Genomic DNA, 21,077 nt, shown 5'->3' with positions numbered 1-21,077 from the left:
GTGGGACTAAAAATATTCATCTGAGCCACGTCCTCTAAGACGGACACAGTGTTTGCAAGGCCTAGAGGTTGAACGCCTCCGTCTAGAAGAAGACTTGGGATATGAGGGACTGTGCTTACCATTTTTGGGTCTTGGGGATGTAAAACGTCGGAGACCCGGTTGTTGAATCTTTGGAGTGATGAAATTTTTTTCTTCTATTTGCTTCATTATGGTGTAATATGTCCCCTAAATTCTAGTGGGTGTCGTTGGGTGGGTTTCTCTTGGCCTCGGTCATAACATACAATTGTTTTGTTGTTGAATAATCTCATATTGTCTTTGGACGAAAACCAAGAAACCCCTGAAGAGGTTGTTGGTTTCCTAGATGGCGGGAGAAATCCCACATAATTCTATACCCTAAGAAGGAACCATGTCCTATTACGATTGGACGAGAAAGTCATGAGAGAAGGAAGACGCGATTAGGTTATCTTGCTGTTCCCGAGTTTTTCTTATGACTTTGCTGATTATGGTATGTGATCAAAGGTTTTTGGTTGTTGCGGCCATAACTTGTGTTCATCATTGATTCATCGTCAAATTAGAGAGAAGGTAGAAATATTGAGCACGAGTTCTCAAAGAAGGCACCAAATAATCTAGAGAGATCTAGAATATTTGAATAAGGATGAACACTTTAACCTTAATTGTTGTTTGTTTGTTCCCGGTGGTAGAGGGTGCACCTGCAAACACTTCAATGATATAGTCGATAGAGATCATGAGTGTGAGATTTATGATTTAAAATAGTATGTGCCTGAATTTGAATCGTTCGTTAGACTTTATAGTCTTGTTCTGTGGTTCTAAGGTCCTAAAATCTTCTATGAGAACAATTATGTTAGAAGGATTTAGTCTCCAAAAACTTGTCAGATTTGACTTTTATGCTCTAAAGTGTGTTCATCTCATGGTCTATCCTACTTCTCGAGACTGAATTTTTTCAATATTCTATGGATTAATCCTTAGTTCGGTCTAGAACAATCATGATATGATTTTAAATACTATATTTCTCAAATAAAAAAATTGATGTCCATAATAACAAAACTACAATCTTACATTCTAAGCGTCTTTCAATAAGATGGTCGAAGTCTCTTTCAATCTAATAATCGGATTGCATTAAAACTCTTTTTCATATTTGATTTGAGGAATTAGTTTATACCATTACTATTTTTGGCCTTTTTTTTAATAAAATGACCGTACATCCCATCTTCTTGGTATCACCATAGATGATCTTTGGGGCTGTGAATTGTGATAGACTCTTATGATCAACCAAAATATTCTCATTTGCTTCTTAAATGAAACCAATTCGTTCGAAAATCGTCCACATACAATTAGGATATGCTCATCCAAGGAAGCTAAGCTTTATAATATATACCTAAGTGTTAATGAAGATAACTACGAACAAAAGGCCACACATGTTGATGCAATGAAACAAAAGCAAAAATACAAATCAAAGATCAAGGTGTATATTAATTTTACCTCCTAAAAAGAAAAGACAATGTGTATATTACTTCGAAATGACTTAATCAATTAGCTTTAGACCCGTGAACTATAGGATAAGTTTTGAAGACAAAATTTGAAATTTCAATAAGCAGATACTATATGTTCAAAAATAATTGACTTATCCATCCAAATAATTTCTGATTAACTTTAGATTGGATAGGAACCAACAATAATATAACATTAATTAGCAATTCTTAATCATTAATTAAGACAAAAGTACCATTATTAAGTGGTCAAAAAAAGACTTAAACCAGAAAAATGCAAAGCTTTTGGAGTAGGCAAAAGGGTTTCATTAGAAATATTAAACAGTACAAAAAGACATAAGGTTTGGTAACTGAAACCAAAAATAACTCAAAAAATAATTGATTTTTTTGGGTCCTAGTAACACATAGAAACAGAGTTTCTTATAAGCAGGATTAGTTGGAACTTAAATTAACTTGCTTGCGTATACTACATTGACTAATGAACGAGTTTAGAAATGGATATTGAACTGCTCACTTTTCTCATTCATGTTCAGCTACGACACTTAACTAAGCAAATCAGCTACAACTATTCCTCTTCTATTCTCAATTTCTCATACTATATCTTATGATGAGGATTTGAATTGTGAGTGTTAGATATAATGAGTATTTCAACATTTCTTGTAGTAGTTTTGTTCCTTGTGTGTTCAATTCTAGTACTTGGTGAAGAAAAGTTAGATAAAGAAACAACTTTTAGAGTGCTTTTGGAAGTGAAAAAATCTTTTGTACAAGACCCAGAAAATGTTTTGAGTGATTGGTCAGAAGAAAACACAGATTACTGTAGTTGGAGAGGTGTTTCATGTGGTTTGAACTCGTTGGTTGAGGACTCAGTGCATGTGGTGGGACTCAACCTTTCTTATTCGTCACTCACTGGGTCAGTTTCACCTGAACTCGGTCGTTTGAAAAACTTGATTTTTCTTGATCTTTCTTCTAATGGTCTCACGGGTCCTATTCCATTGAATCTTTCTAACCTTGTTTCATTGGAATCTCTGCTTCTGTTTTCTAACCAACTCAATGGCTCTGTTCCCACTGAGTTTGGCTCGCTGACGAGTCTCCGAGTCATGCGACTCGGTGACAATGCGTTAACCGGTATGATTCCGGCGTCTCTTGGGAAATTGGTTAAGTTGGTGAGTCTTGGTCTAGCTTCATGTGAGCTGACCGGGTCGATTCCACCTGAACTCGGTCAACTCGGTCTCCTGGAGAATCTGGTTCTGCAGGAGAACGAGTTGATAGGTCCGATTCCGTCCGAGTTAGGAAACTGCTCAAGCCTCATAGCCTTCACTGCTGCTAACAACAAACTCAATGGCTCAATTCCGAGTGAATTGGGTCAACTCGAGAATCTACAAATTCTCAACCTTGGTAACAATAGTTTAACAGGGGAGATTCCGAGTCAACTCGGTAATATGAGTGAACTCGTTTATCTCAACTTCATGGGGAACCAGCTTGAAGGTGCAATTCCACCGTCTCTAGCTCAACTGGGTAACCTTCAAAAACTTGACTTGTCTATGAACAAGCTCAGTGGAGGGATTCCAGAGGAGTTCGGCGACATGGGTCAGTTAAGTTTCATGGTTCTGTCGGGTAACAACCTTAATAATGTCATACCAAGAACAATATGTTCCAATGCAACAAATTTGGAGCATTTGATGCTATCAGAAAGTGGACTTTATGGTGAGATTCCAGCTGAACTGAGTCAGTGTCAGTCACTGAAACAACTTGACTTGTCGAACAATTCACTCAATGGATCCATACCTCTTGAGATTTATGGGTTGGTGGAGTTAACTGATCTTTTGCTAAACAACAATAGCTTGGTTGGTTTCATCTCTCCATTCATAGGAAACTTCAGCAACTTGCAGACACTTGCATTGTATCACAACAATTTGAAGGGTGATCTTCCGAGAGAGATTGGAATGCTTGGGAAGTTGGAAATTTTATATCTTTATGATAATCAATTATCTGGGGCTATACCTATGGAGATTGGTAACTGTTCGAGTTTGCAAATGATTGATTTCTTTGGCAACAGATTCAAGGGGGAAATTCCCATCACTATTGGAAGGCTGAAAGAGTTGAATTTTCTTCACCTCAGGCAGAATGAGCTTGTGGGTGAAATTCCTGCCAGTTTAGGTAACTGTCATAAACTGAAGATCATGAGTTTGGCTGACAATCGGCTCTCCGGTGCAATTCCTGCAACATTTGGATTCCTCGACTCATTGCAACAGCTCATGCTCTACAACAATTCTCTTGAAGGTAACCTTCCTCACCAGTTGATAAATATAGCAAACTTGACTAGAGTGAATCTTTCAAAGAACAGACTGAATGGTAGTATAGCTGCACTATGTAGCTCTCAATTGTTTATTTCTTTTGATGTTACCGACAATGAGTTTGATGGTGAAATTCCGCCTCAATTGGGAAACTCACCTTCCCTGAAGAGGCTAAGTTTAGGCAACAACAATTTTTCTGGTGAAATTCCAAGGACCTTGGGAAAACTTCATCACCTGTCATTGTTAGACCTGTCAGGAAATTCGCTCACCGGACCAATACCCACCGAGCTTTCTTTGTGTAATAAACTGGCTTACATTGATTTAAACAGTAATCTTCTTAATGGACAAATACCGTCATGGTTTGGAAAATTGCCTCAGTTGGGAGAGCTTAAGCTCTCTTCCAATAACTTTTCTGGACCTCTTCCATTAGGCCTATTCAAATGCTCCAAATTACTAGTTCTCTCTCTCAATGACAATTCACTCAATGGAAGCCTCCCAGCTGATATAGGAGAGCTTACATATCTTAATGTCCTCCGACTTGACATTAATGAGTTCTCGGGACCAATTCCTCGCGAGATAGGTAAGTTGAGCAAGCTTTATGAGCTTCAACTCTCTAGGAATAGCTTTAATGGTGAAATGCCAAGTGAGATCGGAAAGCTTCAAAATCTACAAGTCATTTTAGACCTTGGTTACAATAATCTCTCAGGTGGCATACCACCTTCTCTAGGGACTATGTCGAAATTAGAAACACTTGATCTTTCCCACAATCAACTCACTGGTGAAATCCCTCCACAAGTTGGTGAAATGAGCAGCTTGGAAAAGCTTGATCTCTCTTTCAACAACCTTCAAGGGAAATTGGACAAGAAATTCTCCCGGTGGCCAAATGAGGTATTTAAAGGAAACTTAAATCTTTGTGGAAGCCCTCTTGACCGTTGTGAAGGTGATGATACTTCTGGCAGTAAGCCGTCGGGCCTAAGCGAGTCATCGGTAGCGATAATATCTGTCGTTTCAACTTTAGCCGCAATTGCACTATTGATACTTTCAGCAAGAATCTTCTGCAAAAACAAGCAAGATTTTTCAAGGGAAGACAGCAAAGTGACTTCTTATGTCTACTCTTCCTCTTCGTCACAAGCACAGAGACGACCGCTTTTCCAGCTAAGAGCTGCTGGAAAGATGGATTTCAGGTGGGAAGATATTATGGATGCAACGAACAATCTAAATGATGAGTTCATGATTGGGTCAGGAGGTTCAGGGAAAATCTACAAAGCTGAGTTGGCCACTGGAGAGACTGTTGCTGTCAAGAAGATTTCATCAAAAGACGGTTTTCTGCTAAACAAAAGCTTCTTGAGAGAAGTTAATACACTGGGGAGAATAAAGCATAGACATCTGGTGAAGCTAATAGGGTTCTGTAGCAATAGAAACAAAGGAACGGGTTGGAATCTATTGATATATGAGTATATGGAGAATGGAAGTTTATGGGATTGGCTTCATGGAAAACCAGGCAATGCGAGGAAAGTAAAGAAGAGCCTTGATTGGGAGACAAGGTTCAAAATTGCTGTGGGATTAGCTCAAGGAGTGGAGTACCTGCACCACGATTGTACGCCGAAGATCATTCACAGAGATATCAAATCAAGCAACATATTGCTAGATTCCAAAATGGAGGCACACTTGGGAGATTTTGGACTGGCAAAAGCACTCATTGAAAGTGATGATGACTCGAACACTGAGTTGAATTCTTGTTTTGCCGGGTCTTATGGCTACATGGCTCCAGGTATTGATCAAAATGCTGGATTAAACTGACTTTGATTTGGATTTATTTTTAGTTTAACTTCGACTAATGAGTAAATTTGTTCTGACATTGGCTTTTTTTTCAGAGTATGCGTTCTCCCTGCATTCAACAGAAAAAAATGATGTTTTCAGCATGGGAATAGTTCTTATGGAACTTGTTAGTGGTAAAATGCCAACAAGTGACTTTTTTGGAGCTGATATGGACATGGTGAGATGGGTAGAGATGCATATTGACATGCATCGCTCTACCTGTGAGAAATTGATAGACCCTGAACTGAAACCTCTTTTACCTAGTGAAGAGTTTGCTGCATTTCAAGTGCTTGAGATAGCCTTGCGGTGCACGAAAGCTACACCACAGGAGAGGCCGTCTTCAAGGAAAGCATGTGATCTTCTTCTCCATGCATTCAACAACAGAATGACAGACTTTGGGAAGAAGAATCTGGATAATTACAAGTAAACTTGTTTCCAAAGACTGAAATGAAACGTAGTATTGCCAAACTTGTGTCCATGAACCTTTTTTGCTCATTTGTTTTTCTTTTTTCATATTTAAATTGTAAAGAAACAGTGGCATAGTTGCTGTTATGATGTACATGTTACAACCATTAACAAAATGTGACAGTACTTTCCATTAATTTTCATTGTAAGATTCTATAATATAACAATATCCTTGCCTCATGTCTTTCAAACATGAGACAATAATCAAAGGTGGTTCTTTCTTTAACTATATAGTACGTGTGAAATGTTTTAGAGAGATGGTGTTATATAAATTTTGTATCTTCCTTAGAAAAACTGATATTTTTTTCTTATCATTTACTGTGACAAGTTTACAATACTTCTGTGTTGAACCAGCTCCAAAGTAACACACTTTCAAAAGACTAGCCGAGTCTTTACTATGAAACTTCTCAACTTCCAAAGCCTTCTCAGTTACCCGGGCGCAAGAAAGGACAGTTGAGTTAAAGAGAGAAAAAAAAGTAGGAAAAAGAAACTTAACAAAAAGATGAAATGAAAATGAGTATTAACTATTAAGACACCATGATATGAAAATCACGTCATTAAGAGAACTGAAACTCTACATAGTTTTCAAACTGAAAAGCTTTCATAACAATATAAGAAAAGTGTTGTTTTCCTAGGTAGCAGTGCTTATATTTCAAAATGCACAAAAAAACTCATTTGACATGGAAGGAAAACCATTCATTTTGGCGTAGTGGAAACACAGTATTCAGCTTGAAATTTTCCAATCAATTCTATCATAATTTACCAAGACTCATGAGTGAATTTAACATGAATAATGGTGATAAGATTTACTTCTCTAATCAACAGTAAGACAAATTTCTGACTAAAATTATTGGTGTATCAAGCGAAACTTCTGGTCATAACACATTGCATCCTAATGAAACTATTTCAAGTCTGTTTATTACCAAACTCATGGCACACATTAGATAAGAGGTATTGATGTCACAGTTATCCTGATAATAAACCAAATAATTTTTTCAACTAATTCATAATGTTAATGAAGCTATTAAGCCCATAACATTGTCTAAAAGTTTAACTCCTGCTGAAGCTTGTTGACAAAATAAGCTGATAAGCAGGAAATAGCACAACAGCTTTACAAACATAACAACATGAAACCATAAAACAAAGGTAACACGTACAACGCATTATATTATTATTTTCACCAACTGCTGCAATGCAATCCTTGAAGACATGCACTAATCGTCATCTCCATCTGCAATAAAACATTATAGATAAATAAAATGCAATAATGAAAATAAATTACCAATCCAAAAAATACCACATCCAGCTGTAGGAGCAGCTGACAGTCCAAACATTTAGTGCAGCTTTACAAACATAACATGAAAAGAACTCAATAAATAAGACATTATCAACAAATGAAGATAATAGAGTTTCTTGCCAGAGTAGTTAGTACTATGAAGCTTCAGATAAATCACATTAATATGTGGAAATAATCACCTAAATTTTACTGTGAATTACATCAAATCCAAAGTCATAATATCTAGACAAAATCACATTTGTGGTCTTTAACTTGGTTGTTTATACCGGACAGATCCTTTAAGTTTTTTTTTGTCCCATATAGGTCATTAAGTTGACCTTTTTTTGAGTTTCCGTTAAAACAAAAACCTATGTTGCTGCTGACATGTATGATCCTCAACTTAGTAACAAATTTTTTCAATAAACAGCCCAGAAAATTCAGAAAAATGACCTTCAATCCTTCTCCATTTAACACATCTCTTCGTTCCACAAGACAAGATTTAACATTACCCGCACAGAAAAACTAAATAAACTATGCAATTCATGTGTGTCTAATTATCAGACTACAAAAGACGGTTGATAATGTACTTACAATAAATACCAATTAATGTAATTGCTAACTCCAAACCCATTAGCAACTAATTACACGGGTAATATTTACATGTGACTAATTACATCAAGGATGTAACTAATTCAAACAAATCCAAAGGGAAAAACAAATCCAGAAAAACATCAACACCGTGAAAGCTGAAACTTCTCTACAAATTCAACAGAGCAAAAAATTCCAACCACAAACCCATAATGATGTAGATAAACAAAACTACCCAACAAAAAACTTAACAAAAACAATAATTAAAAGAAGCAAGATTCGGGTTTTGGGTAAGGGACGGGAACTAAACAAATTAAACTAACGAGAAACTGGGGTATAGTGCTAACGATGTCCCAAATTTGAAAATGGGGGTACAATATTGCCTTTTCAACCCAATTCTTCTGATTATCCTTCTTACCTTAGTAGTAACAGGAATAAATTGGTTATAATCAAGCTTGTTTTGGCTGGGGAAAAGAACTTAAGTTCATTGATGGCTGTGGGAAAAAATTAGGGTTCATAGCAAGAGAAAGAAGATGACTTTCGGGTTATTTTTTGTATTTACTAAAATAAATAAATAAAATAGTGTCTACTTGTTTGCCACATAAGCATATTAACAAGCCCTGTCATCATCATTTGATCCACATTAGATACATAACGGCCACATGTGTATTTTTGTAACCGGAAATTATAAAAAATGGTACCTCTCTGTGGGCAACGGAAATTATAAAAAATGGTACCTCTCTGTGGGCAACGGAAATTATAAAAAATGGTACCTCTCTGTGGGTAACGGGACTAAAAGGACCTATCTGATGCAAACAAATAACCTAAAGTACTGATACAATTTTGCCTAGTATCTACCTCAAGTTGAGAAATGTATACTGGAATAGCTTCACCACAGTGCTAAGCTCAAACAAATAATCCATCAGAAACAAACAAGACCCTTATTACCGCATTATCCAAGCCACTAACTTAAAATATCAGACACTTCAAAGAAAATGCATAATGAATATATTTGCTTTTGTTGAATATCGAGTATCATTTGCGCGCAACTGCAGAGACTAATCCTTCGAGCCTTGTGGGACCTAAATGGACGGCAAACCATCCCTAAGAGTTTTAGCACTGCCGCATGCCCAAACTCGGGTTCAAAACTAGGACCTTGGTTAAGCTAGAAGAGACCCGCATAATCTCACATAACCGCTCTTGAGTATGAAAGTTCATATTTTACCACATGTATAATACTTTCAACTAAATGAAAAAATATATATTTTTGGTTTGTATACAATACCGATTAGTATATTAGAACCAATATCGCCCATGTATACGGCACCACTTAGTGAAAGGAGTTGCAGAGCTGGTAACTGTGACCATTCCATAAGTGACATTGCCAACCTTCACACATTGTAAAGGCCAAGTTCTTTTAATCTACCTAATTCATTATTTTCATCTTCTAATTTCTAATGCTAGTAAGCAATAACATGCAAAAATACACAATCACCCAAAACCTAATCCAGATTCCTCATATCAAATCCCCAAATCGAGTTTCCAAATCATCCTAAACCCTCATCCAAATTACTAATCAAAACATTAAGGCAATAATACTCCACGAAAAAACATAATAATTGAACAAATCGAGAATCTAAAAGCAGAACAAAACAAAACCATAGGATTAAAAGATGAGAGAAGGAAAAAAAAAGAGAAACGAACCAATGTAACGTCTTTCATTAGCGGCCTTAGCTTTCTCGAGCATCTTATCGAGATCTTGTTCAACTTGAGCCTCCCATTTCACAAGCTGGTTCACGAACACAACGCCCAATCCCATTCCCAATACGTGCTCCCACGGATCTACACCATCGCAAACAATCAAACAAAAGAAAGAGAAATTGAATAGAAATTAGCGATAAAATCGAGAAGATGATGATTTACGGCGCATGTAGGGGAGTTTGCGGAGAGCGTTGGAGTACATCTGAGTACCCAAACCCAATAAGGCTCCGATCGTCGTCGCGCTCAATACTACCATTTTTTCCTTCTCTCGCAGACTCACACTCCGTTCTAGACTATGATGTCCTCAACCTCTCTACAAAACCTTTTATTTAATAACAAATAATTATGTAAACGAAAAAATAAAATGATAATAATAATATTTCATCATCCTCTTTAAAAATGACACTTTTTTGTATAAACAAAAAAATTTGCATCCATATTTGTTGTTTAATTATTTCTAAATTTTTAAAATATTTTCATTGGCATATTTGAACATGTTTCACAAAAATCATTCAAATATATATAGGAAATAATCAAAACTATATTTTTATTTTGGAGAAATGAAAAGTACTAATTTTTTATAATAGTAATTAATTAGAGAAGATGCTTTCTTTCAAGTGTTTTAGACGATGATAATGTTGAAAATTTTCGGTACAAATAACATTATGTATATGTAGTGTTATAGTTAGATTTTAGGATTTAAAGACACGTATAGTTGTTTTTTTAGAAAAGATGTTAGTGTGCCTTTAGGGCACATTCATCTTATGGTTTGTCTTGTTTCTTGAGATTTTAGTCATTTAATTATTTACGGATTATGGATTGGTTCAGTTCAGAATAATAGTTGTTAAGCCTTGGTCGATTGATGAAGGTTGTGGCTACTTAAAAGCTCTTTAAGTTGGAATGTTTTTTTTTCATGGACGGTGGTTAATTGTAATTATGATCCTTTATGTGATCTAGTGAGATGATTTTAGTAAAAAGTTATGGAGTATGTATCTTGTACGTCACGCATAATCTTTTGATTAATTAAGAATTTTTAATGTCTACTCGGAATTTGTCGTCGCACTTGCCACTCACCTTCCTCAATGGTGATTTGAGATGTTTCATGACCTTTGTCATTTCTTTCTATCATGTGAATCGTAGCCTAAAAAAAAGGCAGGGGTAGATTGAAGTGTGTACTAACTACTTAATGGGAACCCTAAACATAATGGTAATTTTTTATGGAAAATATGATTCCTTCAAGTGACGTGGCGTTCACATATTGGTCATTTCACGATAATTTTTAGACCATTGACTGAGAGTTGTTGAATTTGTGAGCATTTCAATTCCCTAGATCTTATAGAATGTATTTGAAATAAGGGGTAACAGTTCGTTTTCTCCTTTTCTCCATTTTCTCTCTTCACACTCTAGTTTCTAAATATTTGATCTTGTTGCTCCTTTTTGCAAAGTGTTTTTCTTATTCCTGATCTTCATTTACAAGTGAGTCTCATTTTGTTTTTGTTATATATTTCCTCTAATGATTATTTTCTTTATTACTATGTCGCTTGCATTAGCCTTTTTAACTTTGCTTTGCTGGAAACTTTAGTTTATGGGGTTGCTAATGTCTCTTTTTTAGATGGAGGTGCCATTTGAGGTGTTGCCCCCTTATCGCCCCTGACGTCCCTTCTTTCAATTACATAGGAATAAGTTATTGGGGAAGAATATGACTAAAAAGGTCTAGAAAGGGGTTGAATATACCTTACTCTTAAAAAATGTTCTTTTAAAATCAGAGTTTTCGAAAATGGGGCAGTTGAAATTTAATATAGTATGTGTTGAATTGACATCACACATTACACAATGTACAAAAGACGCAATAAAATATGGAATAATGAAAACCTTAGTCAACCAATGAATTAATCAATATAAATTAAATTTGAAAAAGGTATATAAATCAAATTTTATTAATCAATGAATCAATATAATATTATATATTACACACATATTTAATCTCTAGAAAGTAAATCACATGACTTGATCTATTCCAAACCTAGGCTTATACAACAAATTGCTATAAACATATAAACTTATACTTGGTAAAAAAAGTATATATCCTTAGCAACCCTAAGCTGTTAGGGGTTGATAGAGAGGATTTAGTGTTTATGTGGAGTGTGAGGCTCACGAGGGTGAGAAACTCTGATTTTAGAGGTACTCTGTGTGTGAATATCATATTGATCTCCTCTGCCGTAAGGGTAAGGTATTTATAGAGGCTTATAGGCCTCAATTTAGTTTTTATCAGAAATATCAATTGCCCACCTTGATAATGAGAATGGACCGTTGAATATATATTTCCTAGAAAGACATAAGTCATTCCCCTGACTCCTTCTTCGCACCACCTTTGACCAGTACATGTCACATCCCATATTTTCCTACTCTATGGGAAGTGGTATGTGTTACGGGTGATGTCCCTAAGGCATGAGTGATATCATCCCATCATCTCTTATAGGTCTTTACAAATATATCACTACACAGACCCTTAACACATGAGGGCATGGCGAATAAATAAGTGCATAGTTGACTTGGTGTCGGGGAAGCCTATGCATTTAGGTGATATGCTCAATAGAGCCTGTCGGATGAGACTCTTAGTTGATTCCATAAGGTAAGGCATATAGATTAGCATGTTTGATAAGAGTCTTAGTTGAGTCCCCCAGGAGAGCGTTTAGATGAGCTTGTCTGATGAGACTCTTAGTCGAGTCCCTTAGCTCAGGCGAAGCGTTTAAATGAGCATATGTGATGAGATTCATAGTCGCTCAAGCGAGGCGTTTAAATGAGCTTGTCTGATGAGACTTGTAGTCGCTCAGGTGACACGTTTAAATGAATATGTCTAATGAGACTCTTAGTTGAGTATCTTAAATGAGGATTTTATATGAGCTTGTGTGATGATATTATTATTCCCTTAGGCAAGGCGTTTATGTGAGTCTATTTAACTATACTCTAAGACCCTCAAGCGAGGCGTTTATATGAGTTTGTCTGATGAGACTCTTAATTTTTCATGCGAAGCATATAGATGAACCTATCAGATGAGAAACTTAGTCAAGTCCCTCAGTAAGGTGTTTAGATGAGCCTTTCTGATGATACTTTTAACTGTGTCCCTCAGGTGAAGCGTTTAGATGAGTCTGTCTGATGAGACTCTTAGTCTTTTAGGCGAGGAGTTTATATGACCATGTATGATGAGACTTTAGGTCGAGTCCCCCAGGCAAGGTGTAAAGATGGGCCTATCGGATGAGACTCTTAATTAAGTCTTTTTGGAGAGGCATTTAGATAAGCTTATCTGATGAGACTCTTAGTGCCCCAGGCGAGGCGTTTAGACGGGCTTATATGATGAGATTGTTAGTCCAGGTGTTTAGATAACCCAGTCTCATAACATTTTTAGTCTCTCATACGAGGCATATAGATGAGTCTATCTGAAAAGACTCTTAGTCAAGTCCCCCAGGCATGGATTTTAAACGAGCACGTCTCATGAGATTTTTAATCCCTCAGGCGAAGCGTTTAATATCTGATGAGACTTTTAGTTGCTCAGGCGAGGCATTTAGATGATCTTGTTTGATGAAATTCTTAGTCTCAGGAAAGGCGTTTAGATGAGCCTGTCAGATGAGACGCTTAGTCGAGTCCCTCAGGCAAGGTGTTTAGATGAGCTTTTCTAATGAGCTCTTAGTTGATTCCCTTAGGCAAGGCGTTGAGATGAGTCTGTCTGAGGAGACTTTTAGTCCTACATGTGAGGTGTTTAGATGAGCCTAACTGATGAGACTCTTAGTCCCTCAGGGCGAGGTGTTTATATGAGCATGTCTGATGAGACTCTTAGTCACTTAAGCGAGGCGTTTAGACAAGATTGTAAAATGAAATTATTTGTATCTCAAGTAATGCATTTTATATAGCTTGTCTAATGAGACTATTAGTCCCTCGGGCGAAGCGTTAAAATGAGTATGTCATATGAGATTCTTAGTCGAGTCCCTTAAGTGAGATATTTAGATGAGCCTGTTTTATGAGACTCTTAGTCCCACGTGAGAGGTATTTAAATGAGTCTGTCTCATGAGACTCATAGTCCCTCATGTGAGGGGTTTACATGAGCCTATTTAATGAGACTCTTAGTCGGGTCCCTCAGGCCAAGCGATTAGATGAGTTTGTATGATGAGACTCTTAGTAAAGTCCTTTAGGCGAGACATTTACATGAGCACATATGATGAGACTCTTAGTCTTACACATGAGGCATTTAAATGATCCTGTTTGATGAGACTCATAGTCCCTCAAGTGAGGCATTTAGACGAGTCTTTATGATGAGACTCTTAGTCCCTTAAGCGAGGCGTTTAAATGAGTTTGTTTGTTAAGACTCTTAGACCCTTAATAAGGTGTTTAGATGAGCATGTTTTATGTGACTCTTGGTTGAGTCCCTAATGTGAGGCATATACATGAGCTTATATGATGAGACTATTAGTCTCTCAGGCGAGGCGTTTAGATGAGCTTGTCTGACGAGCCTATTAGTCCCTCAAACGAGGTGTTTAGATTAACATGTTTAATGAGACTCTTAGTCGATTTCCCCAAAGCGATACATTTAGATGATCATCTTTTATGAGACTTTTAGTCCCTCGTGTGATTCCTTTATATGAGTCTGTCTGATGAGACTCTTAGTCCCTCAAGCGAGGCATTTATATGATCCTGTCAGATGAGACTCTTTATGGAGTCTCTCAAGTGAGGCGTTTAGATAAGTTTGTGTCATGAGTCTCTTAGTCCCTCAGGCAAGGTGATTAGATGAGCTTGTCTGGTGAGACTCTTAGTCGAGTTTCCCAGGCTAGGCTTTTAAATGAATTTTTACGATGAGACTCTTAGTTCGTCAAGCGAGGGTTTTAGATTAGCCTGTTTGATGAGACTCTTAGTCACTCAGGAGAGACATTTATATGAGCCTGTCTGATAAGACTCTTAGTACCTCATGCAAGGAATTTAAATGAGCTTGGCTAGCGAGACTCTTAGTCGATTCCTTCAAGCGAGGTATTTATATTAGTTTGTCTAATGAGACTCTTAGTCTCTCATGTGAGGTGTTTAGATGAGTCTACCTGACGAAACTGTTAGTCCCTCTGGCGAGGTGTTTAGATGAGCCTGTTTTAATGATACTCTTAGTCGATTCCCTCAAGAGAGGCATTTATATGATCTTGTTTTATTAGACTCTTTGACCCTCATGTGAGGCGTTTAAATGAGCTTATTTGATGAGACTGTTAATCTCTTAGATGAAGCGTTTAGATGAGACTGTCTGATGAGACTCTTAGTCGAGCCCCTCAAGTGATGCGTTTTAATGAGTCTGTATGATGAGTCTCTTAGTCCCTCAGGCGATGTAGTTTGATGAGCTTTCCTGATGACACTCTTAGTCGAGTTTCTTAGATAAAGAATTTAAATAAGCTTGTCTGATGGGAATCTTAGTCCCTCATGTGAGGCACTTAGATGAGCATGTTTGATTAGACTCTTAGTCGCTCAGGCCAAGCGTTTAAATGAGTTTATTTGATGAGACTCCTAGTCATTCAGGCGAGGCATTTAGATGAGCTTGTCTGAGGTGACTCTTAGTAGAGTCCCTCAGGAGAAGTGTTTAGATGAATCTGTCTGACGAGACTCGTAGTAAAGTCTCTTAGGCAAGACGTTTAGATGCGCCTGTTTGACCAGACTCTTAGTCAAGTCCCTTAGGGGATGAGTTTAGACGAGCCTGTCTAACGAGACTCTTAGTCCAGTCCGTCAAGCGAGGCATTCAAATGAGCTTTTCTGATGAGATTCTTAGTATCTCATAAGAGGTGTTTCAATGAGCCTGTATGATGAGACTCTTAGTCTAGTCCCTCAAGAAATGTGTTTAGATGATCATGTTTGACGAGACTCTTACTCATGTCCTTTAGGTGAGGTGTTTAGATGATTCTGTCTAACGAGAATCTTATTCGAGTCCCTCATAAGAGGGGTTCAGATGAGCCTGTCTGACAAGAGCTTTAATCCCTTAGGTGAGGCGTTTAGATGAGTATGTCTATAAAACTCTTGGTCGAGTCCCTCAAGTGAGGTGTTTAGCCTTGCGTGTCTGGTGAGACTCTTAGCCCCTGAGGTGGGGCGTTTAGATGAGCTTGTGTGACGAGACTCTTAGTTGATTCCCTCGGGAGAGGCGCTTATATGAGCCTGACAAATGAAACACTTAGTCATGTCTTCCAAGAAAGGCGTTTAAATGAGCCTTTCTAGTGAGATTCTTAGTAGAGTCCCTCAAACAAGTAATTTAGATGAGCATGTCTAATGAAAATCTCAATCCCTTTGGATGAGGGTTCTTAGATGAGCGTATCTGTTAAGACTCTTAGTGGAATCCCTCCGACAAGGCTTTTAGATGAGCCTTCCTGATGAGACTCCTAGTCTCTCAAGGAGACACTTAGATGATCATGTCTAATTACACTCTTAGTCCCTCATATGAGGCGTTTGGATGAGTAGATCTCCCCACATATAACCCATATGTATTGCCCTTGATGGAGGCAATGATCTTGATGGAAAGTCTAACACGTATGTATTGCCTTAAGAGGCAACAAGGATCTTCTTGGGAAGTCCAACGTTCATGTATTTCCTAGAGAGGTGGTAAAGATCTTCCTTTGAAAGTCTAACACTCATGTATTTCCTTAAAAGGAGGCGATGATCTTCTTGGGAAGACCATTATTCATGTATTGCCTTAAGAGGCAGCAATGATCTTCCTATGGAAGCCCAACATTCACGTATTGCCTTAAGAGGCAGCAATAATCTTCTTGTGGAAGTCCAGCATATTGTATTGCCTTAAGATATGGCAAGGATTTTTCTGTGGAAGTTCATCATTCATGTATTTACTTAAGAGGCAGTAAAGATATTCCCGTGGAAGTCCAACATTCATGTATTGCCTTAAGAGGCGACAAAGATCTTCAAATGAAGGTCCAACATATAATTATCTCGTATAGAGGCAAGGATCATTTAGTGAATGTCCATCATATAATTACCTTGTATGGAGGCAAGGATCCTTTAGTGAAGGTCCAACATATAATTACTATGTATGGAGTTAAAGATCCTTCAATGAAGATCCAACATATAATTACTTCGTAGGATTGTAAGGACCCTTCAGTAAAGGTCCAACGTATAACATTATGCTCGTCCTTCAATAATTGATTGATGTGAAATTATAAAATTTGTCATCAACGAATTCCCAGAGAAATCGGTTGTGCTCAAGACTTTAGGTGACTAATGTCAGTTATAATGAAAATCAGTTGTGTTCAATAATCTGGTTCATATAAGTTATCCGCACACAACATATACTTGTTGATATCCTCTAAATAATCTTTAATAATAATAATAATAATAATAATAATAATAATAATAATAATAATAATAATAATAACTCAACACTTCAACTATCTATTCATTAAAATAAACTACCACCAAACTCCCAAATATGTCATTTTCTTTTTCAAAAATTATTCTAGCAAAATGACATATTTGTAATTTACAAATGCTAAAAAATTGAAATGACCTCCTTTTGCCACCTCATTCATTTCTCAATTTTTACTTTTAACTTTCCAACTATTCATTTTCTTCTCTTAATTCAAATTTCAAATTTTACTTTCCAAACTTTCTCACTTTTATTTTAATTTTTTCTCTCTCCATTTTCTTTTTCCTATTTTAACTTTTTAAGTTTAAATAACAAAATATGAACTTCTTTTTAATTTAATTTAATGAAGAAGAACATAAAAAATGTTGAATTTTTAAAACACAAAATTTATCTAAAATAAAAACATAATCATTTTATAATTATCATATAAAAAACTTTATTAATAATTTATATGATTATTATTCATTTTATAATTAAGTAACTCATTTAAAATTGACATGTGTATCTAAATATATTTTATATTATATCAAATTATATATCATTCAATAATAATAGTACACACAACTAATTTTTCATTTCATGAGTCACTATCAAGACAATATTTAACTTTATTTTAGATACAACTTTTTTATTTTCAAATGTGAATTATTTTTTCTTTCTCCATCTTACGGGTCTATTTTTTATATGATTATTCAATACAATTGAGTTTATATGATGATTGTTCATTTTACAATTAAGTAATACATTATAAATTGACATGTGTATCTAAAAATATTTTATATTGTATCAAATTGAATGTCACTCAATAATTATGAACACCACTAATTTTTCATTTCACGGGTTATTATCAGAAAAATATCTATTGTATTTTAACCAACAATTTCATTTGATTGATAAATAAATTCTTTATTTTTTCAAATGTGAGTTTTTCTTTTTTTCCAATTTTTTTTTTCATTTTAAATTTACATGTGTATTTAAATATATTTTATATTGTATTAAATAAATTTATTCGTGCGGAGTGCGGACGCACTCCACGTGACTATCTTGCTAGTTTACATAGAAGTAAATAAATGTGCTAGAAATCTAAGCAATTAAGGTGCGAAAGTTACATTACATTTGGTAAGCATATTAACTTTCAAACCTTATTTATTCTCACAATTTGCCTTGCTTCATATTACTCATTAGAACAAATACATTCAACAAAGCAGCATGCCCAATCATGAAAAACTTTACTGTGTTCATGACAAACTTAAATGTACCTCATGTGTTAATTCTATTTCTCTATTGATTTTCATCTTTGACAATTCTACGTCGAATCGAAAAAGACTTACAATGTTTAGTTCCTATGTCTGGAAGCTCGGCCACGTCTTTGTTTACATGCTCAAAAGTTGTTGGACATTCATTGAAAGGGAATTACAACATCTACACAAAATAACTAAACATGCTTATGTTCATAACAAATGTCCAGTTAATTTCACAATGCATTTTCAACTCTTGTAATTATATATTCCTTCAATATCAAAATAAGGAACCTTGATTGTGAAACTAAATCCAACACACTGAGATCAATCTCATAACCGATTTCATGTGTTAAGTCCTTAAAGTAATCACAAAAGCTAGAACCAATTAGAATGAAAATGAAAAACTTATTTGAATAAAAGTTATTGCCAAAAGGATCTTCTAGTCCTACATGATAATAGAATTTAGGTATCTCCGAGAAGATGTGATGAGGAATCCATAACTCGCGTGATGGAAATCGATGTTGTGACATTCCCCACATTTTCTTCATGTAACCTCTCACCAAAAATTAAGAATCTCACGATTCGTTTCAACTTGGTTGTCGATTCTCACGTGATCTGTTGTCACGCACAAGTAAAAAATGAGTTATTAAATGGTAGTATATGGAAGTAACACTCGAGTTATAATGCACGGACTTCTGAGTCAAGTTAACCGATTGAAACGAAATGGAGGTTTTCAAGGGTTTCAGACGATTGAAACGAAATGGAGGTTTTCAAGGGTTTCAGACAATTGAAAGTATATATATATATATATATATATATATATATATATATATATATATATATATATATATATATATATATATATATGATTAATGAATTAATATATTAATTCAATAATTTCTGACTTATCACTGATTATTATAACGTCAATTCTCTATACGGATTTAGTTTCTATTTGACTATAGTATCAATTAAATAAGTGTTATCAACACTATATGAATTATATTCCTGTTTGTCATATTAAACATGACACCGAATGATAAAGTGAAACTAACGAATAAGCTAGTTAACAAGCCATTAAATCTAGGACTATGCATCTAACAAATTTAATCAATCTTATTCTATGAAACTCAAATTCTGCAATTGTGATGAACAAATCAGAATTGAAAATGAATTGAATAAAATTGGACAATATAAACTCAAAGTCTTGAAATTCTGAAACAATATATTAACCTTATTGGTTTAACCTTCCATAGAATTCTAATGCTCGTAGATCAATTATCTATCTCGTAATATCTAAATGTTTACCCTAATGCTGCATTTAAGCTTAAGTAATAAAGAAAATTGGATTCCAAGAGCACTAGCCCGAAAAACATAAATTTGACCAAATATTAATTAATTTATTTGTATTAAGTTTGAAATGAAAATTGATTATTTGACTCCTCAGGATTCATAATTGGCTTCTTACATCAACACAAAACTTGTAGTTTTTTCTCTTAATTTTTCAATTCATATTCGTACGCCTCAATCAGATACTCGTAGCACAAGTTATGATATGCATAATGAAAAGGTGTCAAAAAAATAACTTATTCCAAAAATAAATCAAGGAAATAAAATAAAACCAAACTAAGAATTGACTTAAATAAAATAACATAACACAAAGTAAAAGAGAGTGTATTCAAACACACTGATAAATTTCCCCACACTTAAGTTTTTGCACTCCGAGCAAAACTTCAACTTCAAAATTTAAAACAAAACACAAACGGAACATGTAATTTCAAAGACTTTAAAGAACAAAATCATGATAAACAAATTTTTCATTCTAAACTTCAAGGGATGTGTGAGTAATTTTGTGTGACAATTAAAGTAATAAGAGAACAATTATCAAAAAAATACATCATAAGTGGCAAGATTTTAATCAGGTATAAAAAACATCTCAACTCTTAAGTATTTAGATTATTTGTTTACATTCAAAGCATATCATAAAAGCTATTGTTGAGTATTAAAATATTTTAATCTTATTGCGAATGAAATTATTTTACTGTTTAAAGCAATTTTACCCTATCAAATTATTTTATTTAATTAGTTGGTGAAACTTATATATTATTGGAAATTAAAAGTCGGGAGGATATTTTTATTTTATATTATGATTTTCTTGAATAAATAATTTTATATCTAATAATTATATAAAATTTTCATTTATTTATAATTATAGTAAAAATGAACTCATTAGTTATTTTCAAATTTTAATTTTAAAAATTCTCTTTTAATGATAATGTGTTCTTTAAAATTATATTTGATCTCTTGTTAGAATATCAAATTTTAGATAGAACTTTAAATTATATATATATATATATATATATAATATATATATATATATATATATATATAATATATATATATATATATATATATATATATATATATATATATATATATATATATATATATATATATATATATATATATATTATATATATATATATATATATAATATATATATATATATATATATATATATATATATATAAATAAAGTGAAGAGAATGTTTTCCTATTTTTATTTCATTGATTAATAGAAGAAAAACTTATATTTTTAATTGATTATTTTGAATTAAAATAAATTATCTTATTTATTTTATTTCTAAATGATTTGTTTTAATTTTAGATTTTTGTAGACAGGGAACTTAATAAGAAATTAGAGTATTTTAGTTTTATTATTATTTTTCCTTAGACTATT

At 34.5% G+C, this 21,077-nt stretch overlaps 2 protein-coding genes across 2 annotated transcripts; one reads left to right on the top strand and one right to left on the bottom strand.

The window, feature by feature from the left end:
* The first annotated feature begins 1,928 nt into the window (after positions 1-1,928).
* Positions 1,929-6,314, top strand: LOC127105868 (LRR receptor-like serine/threonine-protein kinase GSO1). Its single transcript, XM_051043080.1, has 2 exons — positions 1,929-5,573; positions 5,677-6,314. The coding sequence occupies exons 1-2, from the start codon at positions 2,147-2,149 to the stop codon at positions 6,045-6,047; spliced, it is 3,798 nt and encodes a 1,265-aa protein (XP_050899037.1). The 5' UTR covers positions 1,929-2,146; the 3' UTR covers positions 6,048-6,314.
* Positions 6,315-6,978: 664 nt separating this feature from the next.
* Positions 6,979-10,074, bottom strand: LOC127105869 (uncharacterized). Its single transcript, XM_051043081.1, has 3 exons — positions 9,873-10,074; positions 9,654-9,791; positions 6,979-7,316 (listed from the first exon to the last, which is right to left on the bottom strand). The coding sequence occupies exons 1-3, from the start codon at positions 9,964-9,966 to the stop codon at positions 7,300-7,302; spliced, it is 249 nt and encodes an 82-aa protein (XP_050899038.1). The 5' UTR covers positions 9,967-10,074; the 3' UTR covers positions 6,979-7,299.
* Between the last annotated feature and the right edge of the window lie 11,003 nt (positions 10,075-21,077).

This window comes from Lathyrus oleraceus, chromosome 7, assembly GCF_024323335.1.
Source record: "Lathyrus oleraceus cultivar Zhongwan6 chromosome 7, CAAS_Psat_ZW6_1.0, whole genome shotgun sequence".
NCBI lineage: Eukaryota > Viridiplantae > Streptophyta > Magnoliopsida > Fabales > Fabaceae > Lathyrus > Lathyrus oleraceus.
Note: the sequence above shows the minus strand (reverse complement) of the source record. Positions and strands in the feature narration are given on the sequence as shown.

Coding starts and splice junctions, on each gene's coding strand:
- LOC127105868 (XM_051043080.1), top strand. CDS start 2,147: ATGAGTATTTCAACATTTCTTGTAGTAGTTTTGTTCCTTGTGTGTTCA. Junction 5,574..5,676: donor TTATGGCTACATGGCTCCAG/GTATTGATCAAA, acceptor CTTTTTTTTCAG/AGTATGCGTTCTCCCTGCAT.
- LOC127105869 (XM_051043081.1), bottom strand. CDS start 9,966: ATGGTAGTATTGAGCGCGACGACGATCGGAGCCTTATTGGGTTTGGGT. Junction 9,792..9,872: donor CAAACTCCCCTACATGCGCC/GTAAATCATCAT, acceptor GCGATGGTGTAG/ATCCGTGGGAGCACGTATTG.